The sequence below is a fragment of the Lissotriton vulgaris genome, unplaced genomic scaffold (assembly GCF_964263255.1).
Source record: "Lissotriton vulgaris unplaced genomic scaffold, aLisVul1.2 SCAFFOLD_3084, whole genome shotgun sequence".
In the NCBI taxonomy this organism is placed as follows: Eukaryota; Metazoa; Chordata; class Amphibia; order Caudata; family Salamandridae; genus Lissotriton; species Lissotriton vulgaris.
Genome location: NW_028245300.1, coordinates 227,751 through 241,396, shown reverse-complemented (window position 1 = coordinate 241,396; position 13,646 = coordinate 227,751). Strand labels below are relative to the sequence as shown.

The 13,646-nt window shown below is 47.8% G+C and overlaps 1 protein-coding gene across 1 annotated transcript in view; it reads left to right on the top strand.

The window, feature by feature from the left end:
* LOC147666488 (SWI/SNF complex subunit SMARCC1-like) overlaps window positions 1-13,646 on the top strand; it is a gene marked incomplete at its 3' end in the record, with an annotated part of 254,856 nt that overhangs the window by 22,639 nt on the left and 218,571 nt on the right. Inside the window, exons 3-4 of the mRNA XM_086949046.1 lie at window positions 5,767-5,842; window positions 9,374-9,499. Of these exons, the coding sequence (XP_086805172.1) occupies window positions 5,767-5,842; window positions 9,374-9,499 (202 nt within the window). The remainder of the gene's footprint in view (window positions 1-5,766; window positions 5,843-9,373; window positions 9,500-13,646) is intronic.

The window sequence follows — 13,646 nt, the reverse complement described above, 5'->3', positions numbered from 1 at the left end:
TGAGGGTGAGGGTGAGGGGTTGAGGGTGAGTGAGGATGAGTGAGAGTGAGGGTGAGTGAGGGGTTGAGGGTGAGTGAGAGTGAGGGTGAGGGGTTGAGGGTGAGTGAGGGTGAGGGGTTGAGGGTGAGGGGTTGAGGGTGAGGGGTTGAGGGTGAGGGGTTGAGGGTGAGGGGTTGAGGGTGAGTGAGGGTGAGGGGTTGAGGGTGAGTGAGGGTGAGGGGTTGAGGGTGAGGGGGAGTGAGGAGTGAGAGTGAGGGGGTTGAGGGTGAGGGGTTGAGGGTGAGTGAGGGTGAGGGTCTGGGTGAGGGTCTGTAACATCGGGTTGATGTTGAGGGTGAGTGAGGGTGAGTGAGGGGTTGAGGGTGAGTGTGGGTGAGGGTGAGTTAGGGTGAGGGGTTGAGGGTGAGTGAGGGTGAGGGTGAGGGGTTGAGGGTGAGTGAGGGTGAGGGTGAGGGGTTGAGGGTGAGTGAGGATGAGTGAGAGTGAGTGAGGGGTTGAGGGTGAGTGAGGGTGAGTGAGGGTGAGGGGTTGAGGGTGAGTGAGGGTGAGGGTGAGGCGTTGAGGGTGAGTGAGGGTGATTGAGGGTGAGTGAGGGTGAGGGGTTGAGGGTGAGGGTGAGGGTGAGGGGGAGTGAGGAGTGAGGAGTGAGAGTGAGGGTGAGTGAGGGGTTGAGGGTGAGGGGTTGAAGGTGAGGGTGAGGGGTTGAGGGTGAGTGAGGAGTTGAGGGTGAGTGAAGGGCGCCAAAGGGATTGGGGGGATGGGGCACCAACGCAGGCAGCCACAGAAGACCCGGCGTAAGGGGTAAGTGGTAGGAAAAAGGGGTCGGCAGCCCCCTACACATCGCGCGTGCCTCATTTCGTAATCACAGCCAAAGGGGAGTTGCATCTGTTTACTTCACAAGCAATAGAAATTACAGGAACACCTCCCGCCCTTTCTTATGAGTAGGTAAAGCCCACACACAAGTAACTGCGGCAGGGGCAAGCGTTATAAACCCACATATTGGTATAATAACCCTTTACCGTAATCGCGACTTGAACACAAGGAACTTACCGTACTGTTTTCAGTACAATGCGCAAGTACTTCAACGCCCGGTTTCAATCTGGCCGCCAAGTCTGCAGATGACAGTGCCCACCAAGACGACGCCATTGGCAGCCCGCCCACACACAGCATTTTGAAGGAAGTGCAATGAGCGCACCTCTCAGCATGTAGCTGGCTTTTCCTAACAACGTAAAGACAGCTGCCGACACCAATAAAGCAAAGTGCGTTGTCTGAACTGATTTCAAATGTCTGCCAGTACATGCAATGTGCGACGTTAACGCACGTGAACGTGTTAAAACAGAAACCTATCTGCAATGTTAGGAGAGGAAAAAAACAGTTTTAAATGAAGTCGTTGAACGATATATTCGAACCATCTAGTACGACTGAAGTTGTCTACAGAAAGCTGCACTCGGGTCTGTCTGGAGAGGAGGGAAGTTAACCGTGCCACGCGCTCATGTTTTCTCAGCAAAGCACCAAATATAGACTACGCCTGAGTCCTTGTCGCAAAACCCACGTCCTCTATTGGCACTGCCACAACGGTCCGAAGTGGCATTTAAAAGTGACTAGAGACAAACTAAGACCTAACAATGCACACGTGCGTAGGGGGGCTGGGCGCTCCGGTCCTGCTTTCAACAGGTTGCTCAGGAGGAAACCACGGTAACGCACACTTAGCAACAGTAAAGCGAACAACCGGATATCACGGAAGCAACATTCCAGTCATTGTTCTCGGAGCTTAAACACCACCGAAACTCTTCCATGAACGGGCACGTCAATCACGGGAAAAGGCGTGTTGTGGCAGGAGAGAAAGAAAACAAGACGGACGGACGGAAGAGAGGGGAGGGGGGAGGAGAAATGCGACACGGAGGGAAGGGGAGGGGGCGGAGCGGGTTAAATTAAACAAACAAGACGGACGGACGGAGCGGAGGGGGGAGGAGAAATGCGACACGGCGGGAAGGGGAGGGGGCGGAGCGGGTAAACAAAGACGGACGTGCACGCGCTTTTAAGCTCAATGCGCATGCGCATTGAGCTTAAAAGTCACGGGCACTGCAAGGAATCGCCACGATTCCTTGCAGTGTGGATAAAGAGCGGATAAGTCCCAATACTCTCGCCTTGCTCGATGCGCATGCGCATCGACAGGCGAGACCTAAAAAGGGTTCTATTTACACTCTAGTGCATCTCGATCAATCAACAAGAGGCTTTCCAGAATGTTGCTTTGTTTCATGACGTCATGTAGGGGTTTGAGGTGTATTGTGAATTAATTCTGCGGATGTCATCATGAGGGGCTCCTTTATTACAATAACAAAAACAAGCACTGGCGTTGCCAATAGGTCTCGCAGTAGGAAAGTTGGAGCTATTACAATTGCAAATAACAATGCCTTTTATTTTTATTTTGCATGTTAAAAACATAAAGGGCTTTGTCATTTACAAAACCAATATCTCCAACTTTCCTACTGCGAGACCTATTGTGCACTGCACAGTGTGTGTGAAAGTGGCACTGCGTGGGTGTGAGTGGCTTTGAGTGAGTGTCGTTGCGTGGGTGAGTGGCGTTGCATGTGTGAGTGGCGTTGCGTGTGTGAGTGGCGTTGCGTGTGTGAGTGGCGTTGCGTGTGTGAGTGGCGTTGCGTGTGTGAGTGGCGTTGCGTGTGTGAGTGGCGTTGCGTGTGTGAGTGGCGTTGCGTGTGTGAGTGGCGTTGCGTGTGTGAGTGGCGTTGCGTGTGTGAGTGGCGTTGCGTGTGTGAGTGGCGTTGCGTGGTTGAGTGGCGTTGCGTGGTTGAGTGGCGTTGCGTGGTTGAGTGGCGTTGCGTGGTTGAGTGGCGTTGCGTGGTTGCGTGGTTGAGTGGCGTTGCGTGGTTGAGTGGCGTTGCGTGGTTGAGTGGCGTTGCATGTGTGAGTGGCGTTGCGTGGTTGAGTGGCGTTGCGTGGTTGAGTGGTTGAGTGGCGTTGCGTGTGTGAGTGGCGTTGCATGTGTGAGTGGCGTTGCATGTGTGAGTGGCGTTGCGTGGTTGAGTGGCGTTGCGTGGTTGAGTGGCGTTGCATGTGTCAGAGGCTAAATGTAGCACAGGGAGACCTCCAGCGGTAAGACAATCAAAAACAACTTAGAAAACATTTCACAGTATGAAAAGATCAAACTCATGAACGAGCGTGATACACCTCAGCTAAAAATCATGATAAATAACAACACACATTAGAAGTGAAACTGCAAGTACAGAAGGACCAGCTTTGCTTGTTTAAAACTCCCACTTCAGGCAGATGAGTGTAATGTGTAAAGCGTCTTGTGCACATGAGCAGATCGTGGAGTCTGAGAATGGCAGCCGAAGCAAATACAAACAAGAGGAATGACTGTGAGGCGCATTGGTGTGAAGCACACCAAAGGGCTTCTCCTCCCCTAATTAGGTGAGGAGAAGCCGTTTCGGGAAACAAAGTACGGCCGGCCTGCGGCCGGCCATGAATAATTAGGGGAGGAGAAGCCCTTTGATATGCTGGGCTGGCTGGCCCTGAATGTGCGTGCATGTTATCACGTGGTTCACGTGAACAGCATGAAAACCGCGGGGCTGAAAGCCCTTTGGTTTGAAGATGTTTTCGCCACTTAAATTCTCGCTCCGCTCGATGCGCTTGCGCACATCGATAGGTCGCGAGACCTAAAAAACGAATGTGAAGACTTTAAGATCTTTACTGTTAAAACAGAGCAATTTAGTGAATTCCTACTTCAATATGAGGTCCGAAAACACTGAAGAGCACGGGCACAACAATTATCTCTTTCCTCAATCCATGCTGCAATGTCTTAATAATTTTTTCTTTAAACTGCATGTTACCAGGAAATAGCCTCTGTTCCTGCCACGTGTCCAAAAATTATATATACGGTTCTAATTGGCACAGAGAACACATCTCACCTCAGATGAGAGTGAGCTAGATAGAGGGGACTTGGGATTTAAAAGTAATGTGGAGATGGGCAGAGGAAGATGAGGGTGACGTGGGAGTGTCCGATTCAGAGCTCGAGAGAATTGATTGAGGGGCGGAGGAAACAGACGGAAAGAGGAGGTGAGAAAGGAGGGTCCGGCTGTTAAAGAGGCTAAATGGGCTGAAAGGGAGGGGAGAATGCACGGAGCGCATTCCAATAAAGTCTGGTGGGAGGCGTGGGGGCAGGGGAGGGGAGCAGGCATATGTGAGAAGTGAGGCCAAGCGCGCGCTGGGGAAGCGTCATGGTGGATTACCTCACATGCATTGGGGACAATCCTCGCTGCTTTCAAGAGTTGTTTTGCCCACAATACGCTCGCAGAACAACGCATGCGCGTTGGTTCAGCTAGACCTAAAAAGTGGTGTGGGACCAGTGATCGAGTTGTAGTGGAAGCTACATTTGTGCCTCAAAATCGTTCCTCGTGTTTTTGCATCTTTGTATACTTTTTGCTTGATCTTTTTTTTTTTTCCTGCGAGCGCAAGAATAAAATGGCGCTGTTTGTCCACAGCCGAATAGAAACAGTTCTGTCTAGCAGATGACACTATGGCCTCACTGGACATTCAAAGTGGGTGTCAAGGGTGTGGATTTTTATAAAATATCTACTTTCCAAGGGAAAGGATGCTATAGAAATCGGATTTACGGCGGGAGAACATCCTCTTGTTCCTTTGGTGCCATGCAGTGAAGAGATCTGTTATGGCGGTGTACTCTTATCAAATCTTTCTACCTATGCCAAGGCTCATAGGTTGGATTTTTCCAAGGCTTTACCTGTGCCACATCTCTGATTCTACCGGGTTCTATTTTATGTCGAATCTTTGAATATTCTCGTGGTCTAGTTATGAATGGGCTATTTTTAGGGCAGCTTTTTGGTCCCCGGAGATATCTGAATATTACCACCACTTTAGTTATAGCAGTGTTCAGTTTATAGCTGTGGGCAAGAAAAATATTGATTTTAGTTTTGTTTCTGTGGAAGCATCTTCCGATTTGCTCTGTCGTTAACTTTTAAGCATTGACTTGCTTTCACAGTGTTACTGTAAATAAACAAAGGTTGTAATCGTGGTCTAGTTACTCAACTGAAGAGCCACAAGACTGCGACACCGATGACTAGTTTACATTTTTACAACTACATGACTGCCAGGTGTTAATGGCTGTCAAAATGTTATGGGCCTAATTCTTAAAGCTGAATACACCTGTTAGTTAGTTAGTTCCATGTCAGAAAATCTGATCGGGGTCTGGAAGTAGGCAGAAAGGGGTAGTTCCGTTGGTAGAATGCTTTCATTTTTCAATGGTATTTATTCACCAGATTCTCTTCATCTCATTCCCAATATAGGAAAGGTTGGAAATCTACTCCCAGCGAGGGTAAGATTAAAAGTTATTTTCCGTCTGGAAACTGATTCGCTTTCAAATAAAAGAAACATAGGCCTCGCTTTGGGACCTTATAAGTATTTAGTTATGCAGTATAATACCCTTGGTGCAACAACATCAACTGTTGCATGGCCAAACACATATAATGTCCCAAAGGCAGGACCTATTGGCTATGCCAATGCTTGTTTGACTATTGTATTGTGGAAATTTATTATATAAACCCATTTTTAACCAGTAACCCAGATGTACCCGCTGATGCAATGCAATAATAGAATTGTGCTTTAGCCATTCGTAAATCTACCAAATGTTGAACTACACAAAAAACCCAACCCCAAATCTTTGTGAGGCTACGCTAATGGCAGATGCTAGCTACACTACAGCCAGTTAAACGTTTTTTTGTTGTTTTTTAGTTACGACACATGGGTGCCATCTACAGATATTGATGCTGAATTGGAAGATCCACCTCCTCCAGAGAAGCCGTGGAAGGTAATAAAACATATTTTTTATGCCACTTGATTAAGAAAATAACAAAATATTAATTGTTTAGTGTTTATAGAGGAAAGTCCACATTAGAAATTAGCAGTTCATCTTTTCCTGCAGAAAATGGAAGTCTGGTGTTTATTGGAAACTCCACAAAGATTATTTTTGACCAAGGCTCTAGTTATTGAAGTTACCTAAAGGGCCAACAACGTTTTTTGTAATGTTCTAGTGGTAATCAGTTGGCAGTGGGTTTTGGTGCTGAATGTGAAGTTAGATGAAGATCATATACAATGGATAATCACATTTAATATTGTTTAATTCCAAAGAATGGTTTGATTCTCTTTACTATCCAAAAAGCTTTCAAGGGGTGCAAGTCTTTTGAACTTTCTCTTTTGTATCACTAAATGTGTGTTTTGTTTGAAAAGTGCTCAATGCCAGCTCCTGAATGTGGTGGGAAATGATTTTGAGGACCAACTTGTCACTATTTTTGGCCCTTGGCTAATTTGACACTATTCAAGTGTCTGAGTGTGAGAGGCCTGATGATGGACCAGCTGTATGCTCTTTGAAATCCCAGTTTGTGTTTGGAAGCCCGTTATTGTATTTATACTACCTAATGTAAGAATTCATTTTACTTAATTCCCAGAGCACAAAATCATTCTTTCATTAAGTTTAGTAGCTTGTTTGTAGGCCATATGTAAAATGTTCTGCTTCTGAGCATCTTTGCTCAGTCAAATGGTCCAAGGTGTAAGAGAAGGATGTGTGTCATGCCACTAGCATAAACATCTGTGCCAGTCATGTAACTTTTGTCAGCAGGGCAATTTACACAGCTGCATAATAGCTTCACTGATACATAATGGTGTATGGTATTTATTAATACATGCACCCAGAGGGTACCTACTATTCCTCTACTGTGCGGGTTGACTGGTCTTGTCCAACCTGCCACCACAGACTGGTTTCTGCCCTCCTAGGAGGCGAGAGCCCTGCTCTCAGAAGTCTGCAACGTCTGCTCTAGCAGGAGGTGTTTACACCTCCTCCAGCAGGAAGGCTAGTAAATAGACACATCCAGGCAATAGTCTTCAATGCCTCTGCCAGCTTTGATGTGCAAGCCTGGCTTCCCCACCCCCTGCCCTGGGCCCATTTGGCACCAGGACAAGCGGGAAATTCGATAGTCTGGAGGCGTGTTGCACTTCCAGGCTGGACACACCTCTAGGGTGGACAACCTGAAGCGAACACCAAAGAAAGGATTCCACCATCTTGAGTGTGATGGAAGTAGGAACTCTGGGACAGGGAGATGCCCACTCCCCACAGGAAGTGGTCATCTAGGGGGTGTGGTGATCCCAGGAGCAAGTAGCCATTGGCTACTACCCTTCACTCCCCTTTACGTCCCTAAATTGAGTATCCTTGATGCAAGGAAATCAGATTTCTACATACGCAAGAAGAGGACAAAGAACTGTGAAGAAAGCGAGAACTTAGGACCAGCTGCAGACATTTTGAAGCCAAACCCTGCCTTCACCTGTTGCAACAGTCGCAACAAACTGACTCGTGCTGCCCCTGTGTATCTGCCAAGAACCCCGGTGGGCTGCCAGAACACAAAAGTGCCAGCAATATCTCTTGGAGTAGCTGAGCTACTCCCCTGCAGCTTGCATGCCCCAAACTGCAGTGCACTGTTCTGCTGCTCCCTGGTCTCACCAACGCAGCAGTCTCCCAGTAAGAGGTCACTGTGCTCCAGGCGGTCAAATCAGTCTCCCCACCAAGTGAGAAGACACAAGGACCAGCCAGACCCCCACAACACCAATACCCAGGGTACTGGACCTCTTGCAGTAACCAAAGCTGGTTTGATTCCAATCCGGGGTCCAGTGACTCCCAAGACTGAGCAACCGCTGAGGAAAGTCAGCACCGCAGAGACTCTCTTGAAGAGTGGCCCACAAGTCCTGTTTTTGTCCCCTCAACCGTTGAAGGCCGACAACTGGGAGAGCCTGTTATGCACAAACCCAGCTGACCAAACCACTCCGTACTCAGCCCGAGTTTCTGAGAATCAACTGTGCTTCTTTGCTCCCATGGCCCTCCTGTACCGAGCTCCCCATTAAGAGCTCCTGGACTTGTGCTCAAGACACCCTCCCTCTTCAGCCTGGTTGTTGATGGCCCCCCTCTCTCCTTTGGTGTAGCTTGCAAAGCTACCAACCCGACCATCACCTCTGCACCCAGACACTCCAGGGCAGGTACAGACTAGATGCTGATGGCTCTATGGACCTTTGCCCCCTACCACCTTAGATACTGGAAGGGAACCCCGGCAACCTATTGCAACTAACTGTTGGCGGTATATGCCTTTTTTCCCCATCGGAAAGAATTGCTGCGTAAAGACGCGTTTTAGTGAACATTTTACTTAGCTGTAAAAATTAATATCTCAAAGACATACTAACTTGATCCCGAAGTTATTGATGGTGAAATGTATTCCCTTTCACGTGTGTCTTTGTCACCTTTGTATGCATGCAGAGTGGAGTGAGTCACATTTGCCACGGTTGTTTTTAATGTACTTAGTTGTTTATTTATATACTTGGAACTGTACCGCATGATGTAAAGTGTGTTTAATACTTTTATATACATTATATACACCTATCTTCTCTAGTGTTGCTGCGATCTTTTAATTTTCCCACAATCGAGTACCATTATCTAGGAATCTTTAGAAGAGAGGTGGCTTCGCTCTACATTTTACCCTCATTCCTCCACCAAAGTGTATGTTTAGGGTTTCATACATTTAGCCCAGACGAATGCCATAGAGATGTTTAGACTGAGGGCAGAAACATGTTGGCATTGGCACCTCAGAGGTACAGAAGGGCCATAGTACCCACTAACGTCCTCTGACAATACTTTACTGTATTTTTTAGGCAGACCTAGGGTACTACCTCAATAAAGAACACTTTCTGGTTTACCCGAAGGTATTTTTAACAGTACCAACTGGATCTAAGTATTCTTTACAGAGAAAAAATTAATTGCTACAAACTCCCTCAAGTCAACCCAATTTAAGATTGAGTCCGCCCTACTAATACTATCTAACCAGGGTGGGGCGAGGTGGCATAAGATGAAGCATGTCACATTATGAGAGTGAGCCCACCTGGTCTAATTCTTGTATTTGCGATAATTCACAAAAGGGATGTTAGCAGTAGGGAGTTCGGTGCATAAGAGATGCATTTGGAGTAATTTCTCAAATGCTCCTCAAGAGTTTACCACGCCATCTTTGTGTTTTGAGTTTATAATAAAGGCACACGTGGAGCGCCTCTCAACCTCTTTTTATTTTTTGGTATTTGTAGTTGCTTTATGTTGTACCTATTCTGAAAGACCTATCACAGACACTTGGGAGCAATCTTAGTGTAAACACACAGACCGTACTAGAAGTCTTTATGATTATGATAGTGAAAAACTAAAACATTGATGATGGTGGAGGGGAAAGCAAATAAGTCCTTGTACTAATGTGTATTTTTTGTGTAACCTGCGGATTTGCTTCCTTTTTTTCCTTCATTTAAAAAAAAAAAAAATCAGGTTCATGCAAGGTGGGTTTTAGACACTGATGTTTTCAATGAGTGGATGAATGAAGAGGATTATGAAGTAGATGACAACAAGAAACCAGTTAGCTCCCGGCAACGGATCTCCATGAAGAATGAAGAGGTATCATAAACTTATCTTTACCCTTCGGACATTCGTGCCTATTATGATTAAATGCATAGTGTGTTTTCTTAATATTTTGTATTCCTCATTTTGTTATCTTGTATGCCCTTATTCAAGTTTTCCAGTTTAAATTTGTCTTTGTTCTTGTGCTGACCGATTGTTTACATTCAGCTAATTTGTGTGTGACTGTCAACAGTGTTGAATGGTTACAAACGTTCTACCTTTTTTGAAAGTGGATGCTTAGTCTCTACTCAGCCAGTGCTGAACGGACGCTCGTGAGGCAGGTGGCGGGTGGTACTCCATAGTTTTTAAAATGTTAAAAACATTTGTATACATTTTAAGATCAAGGATGTTGCCTGGAGTAAAATGTGGGCAAAAAGGTAGTGAAGTCCTGAAATGAAAGCCTGTGCTCCAAAAGGCTATTGATGATTACATATGAAGACCATATGAGGACTTTCCTTAGGGGGCCTAGAACAGTCACTAGTTACTGGCCAGTATCTACTGTATCTTTCTATTAACCACTCTTATCTCTGCGGCGTTCTAATTGGATAACCAATTGATTGGTCAGTTGAACCTCTAGGTAGCACAGGAGAGCAGTTAAGGCTTCCTTGAGAAAGTTGTTGATGTTAGAAACTCTGATACTGTATGTCAGTGTAAGAAATTGGGTTATTAGTTGAGAGGGTAAGTACCCACCCCAGTAAATAAACTGAAGCTCGACCTGACCCACTCCCCCACTCGGTCGCTGTGTCTTACCTTGGAGGCAATGTGTAAAGTAATTTATTGACTACTACTAAAACAGTAATAAAATTGAAATGCTAAATATTAAAAGTCCCAAAGCGAATTAGTACACCAAAATAACAAATTCAATAGGGGAAACAGTGAAATTAAATTTTAAAGTTCTTAAGTAGAAATGGTGCCTCGGAGAAAAAAATGCCAATGATAGTAAGTGGTCGTGGTAGCCTGGGACCTTGGGTGATTTTGATCCTGACTGCGATGAAGCAAGGCTTGTATACAACAACCAGGTTAATCTTGGTAAAAAATTTTGCCTGCTGACTTAAGTCTTTCAACTCCCAAACCACCACATTAGTACATTTCTAAAGTCCCCCAGGATCTCAGGAGAGTCACGTGGAGACTCACAGTGTGGCAGACATAGTCCAGTTCTGGTCTAGTTGCCACTGATCAGCTTTACAGTTGCATGAAAGGCTACTTGTAGCTTGTTGTATCCCTGTAGCTTGAATAGCGGAGGTCAGCCTTATTATGTCTTTTGGAGTCTACGTCTTTGTCCTTGGTACAAAGGGAGAACAGGTCTATTCTTTTAGGACTCTTCTCAGTTCTCAAACAGCAGATCCATTCCATTTAGAAGGCTGCCTGATATTAAAATGGCCGCCAACATCAGACATGTTGTGGAGTGGTGTGGCTCACTGGTTAGAGGCGGCAGACCCGTAAGTAGAGAACGGCCCGGGACCAGGGTTCAATTCCCGACGCAGCAGGGTCGTGGACCAAGGTCAAACTGACTCGATAATTCTCGCCTCGGTGCCCACTCTAACCAGGGAACACACTTGGCAACTCTCGGCATTAAGCTTGCCTCATCTCTACAACGGCCCCGCACAGACGCCGGGGATGCCTGGTTTCACCTTGGAGATACCCAGAAAGGGACCATCTCACAGGGAAAACCAGGACGGGTTCCCCAGCGGTCTTCAGCGCCAGGACACTGATGGAGTCACAGTGCGCTTTACAAGTACACCCACATTTACATTTACATCAACTGCTCAACTAAGGAGCAAATATCATGATTCGCCACAGAGTCTAACCACCCAGCGAAGGCTCAGCGGAGGTCTTAGGCACAGCACTGACCCCAACAAACATACGACCCAGCTGCAGAGTCCCCTCTACAAGTAAACGCTGGCCACATCATCGGTCTAGCGCTGTGCCTCTCTCCTTTGGGGTTGCTTGCACTAAGAATGACCGCCCGCTAGTCCCGACTCCCAAGCAACTCTGACTCACAGCCCCCGCTAACCCCTACTCTTCAAGTACTCAGCAACCCCCACAGAGAGGAACTCTACTCCCATCCCCAAATGAACCACATCCCCCGCACCCTTCTATCTGTCCACAGTCGAACTCTAAACCAGAGTCAGCACCCCCTCCTCCTCCAAACCCCGCCAGAACTGATTTGACCTGCAGCCCCTCTCCCAGAAGGCTCACCTCCGCCCATCCTCCACTCCTCACCCCCTCAGACAAGCTGTCGCAACGCCTTGATCTTCTGGAAGCGCGGCTCGGAACCCTGATTTATGGCCTGAGGGAAACCTTATCCTCCCTAGGGAAGATCCTTCTGCCCACCCCTCACTCCGCAACACCCCCCCATCCCTCCACTTCCCCGAAGGAATGACTCACCTCCCCCCAACCAGACCCTGACCCCCCCCCAGGTTCTCGGCCATCACTCTCCAAACCCTGAAATGAGTCACGAGCAGACAGACCCAGAAGAACAAAGCCCATCCTCTCCCCCCAGGAAGTGACCACACTCGCCTCATCATACGATCACCCCAATAACCAATTAACACTGGCTCCGCCATCAAATTCTACTCCTACCTCTTTGATCCAAGTCATTACTGAATTGGGTAGGGACCCTCTCCACCGAAGAGCCACCAGACCCCCACCGCACCTATCCTCCTTCCCAGAGCCAAGCCTGGCAATCCGAAAACAAATGATGAACCTTCCATCAACTGTATGCTTATCAACAGCAGGTCTGCTGTCAAACACGCAACGGAAATAGCAGAAGCCATCCTCTCCCACAACCTGGATGTAGCTTTTATCACGGAAACCTGGCTGTACACCCTGTCCTACCCCAATATGGACCTGCTGGTGCCGCCCGGTTACGCAATTATCCACAAAGATAGACCCGAGCACAAAGAGGGCGGCATAGCAATTATTCACAAAAGTAACTTCTCCATTCTAGAAAGTCAATTACCCACCCTCACTCACCAAAAAAGCCGCTAAACGCTTTAAAAACAACTTCCTAAGATCCCACCCTGAAACCCCCTATGCAGACACCTACTTCTCACCGGTCAATGGTCCCTTGAACAGCGATTTCATCTTCCACACCACACGCAGAGCTCAATGGAGAAAAGCGTTCCTCGCCTTACTCACTGTCTCCTCCACCAGGAAATCCGCTCACAGCCTAACTCTCTACATCACACCATCCCAACTCTTTCCAGGCAGAGCCAGCATCACTATTTACAATAACTGGATTATCCTATCTCAATCCACAGACCGGAACCTGGAACTACTAGACAACTTGTTCCCCACTTTCTATGAGCACCTCTCCAATTCGCGGACCAACACTCATAGTTCCTCCAGTCCCACCAACCATGACCTCACAACCCCCACCACCCACAACCCTTCTAACCTACTTCAGCGCCAGTTAACTACTACATACTCCTCAATCGGGGACAAACCTACCACCCCTGACCTCCCATCTCCCACCCACAACCCCTCTTTCCCAGTTCAGCACCAGGCAGCTGCCACACACGCCTCAACCACAGACACAGATCGCTCCCCCGCACACACCACGTACACCCCCACCCCTTCTACCAACACTCGGACCTCCACACATCAGCAACACTCCTCTCACACCTACTGCTGGCATTCACATTCCGCTCACCCCTGACAGCACAGCTCCCTTCCACAACACACCTAACCTAGTCCAGCACCAGAACAACACGCATATCGACAAATCCCCCCCTTTATCCCCCCCATTCTCAGTCCCCATTACCCTCTAACCACCTATGCAGAACACACCACCTCTTAATTTAACTCCCTCTCCCCACAACAGGACCATCTCCAAACCCACTTCCCCTCCTACTCTCAGCCCCCACTACCCTTCCTGCACCCCCACCACTACTATCAGTCTCCCATTCTACACCTCGCCCCCCCCGCCTACCATCAATGCCCTCACTCATACCACCAACCTCCTCCCTACCTCATCCACACCCCTCCCGCCCAAAACTTCTCTCCTCCCTAACACCATCCCTTACACTAACACAACACAGCCCGGCCCGAACACCAGCCCACTCTCCCACCTGCACGCGAACTCCCTGATCAGTCATTCACCTCTGACTGCCACCCCCACCTCCACCACCTACCCCTCGAT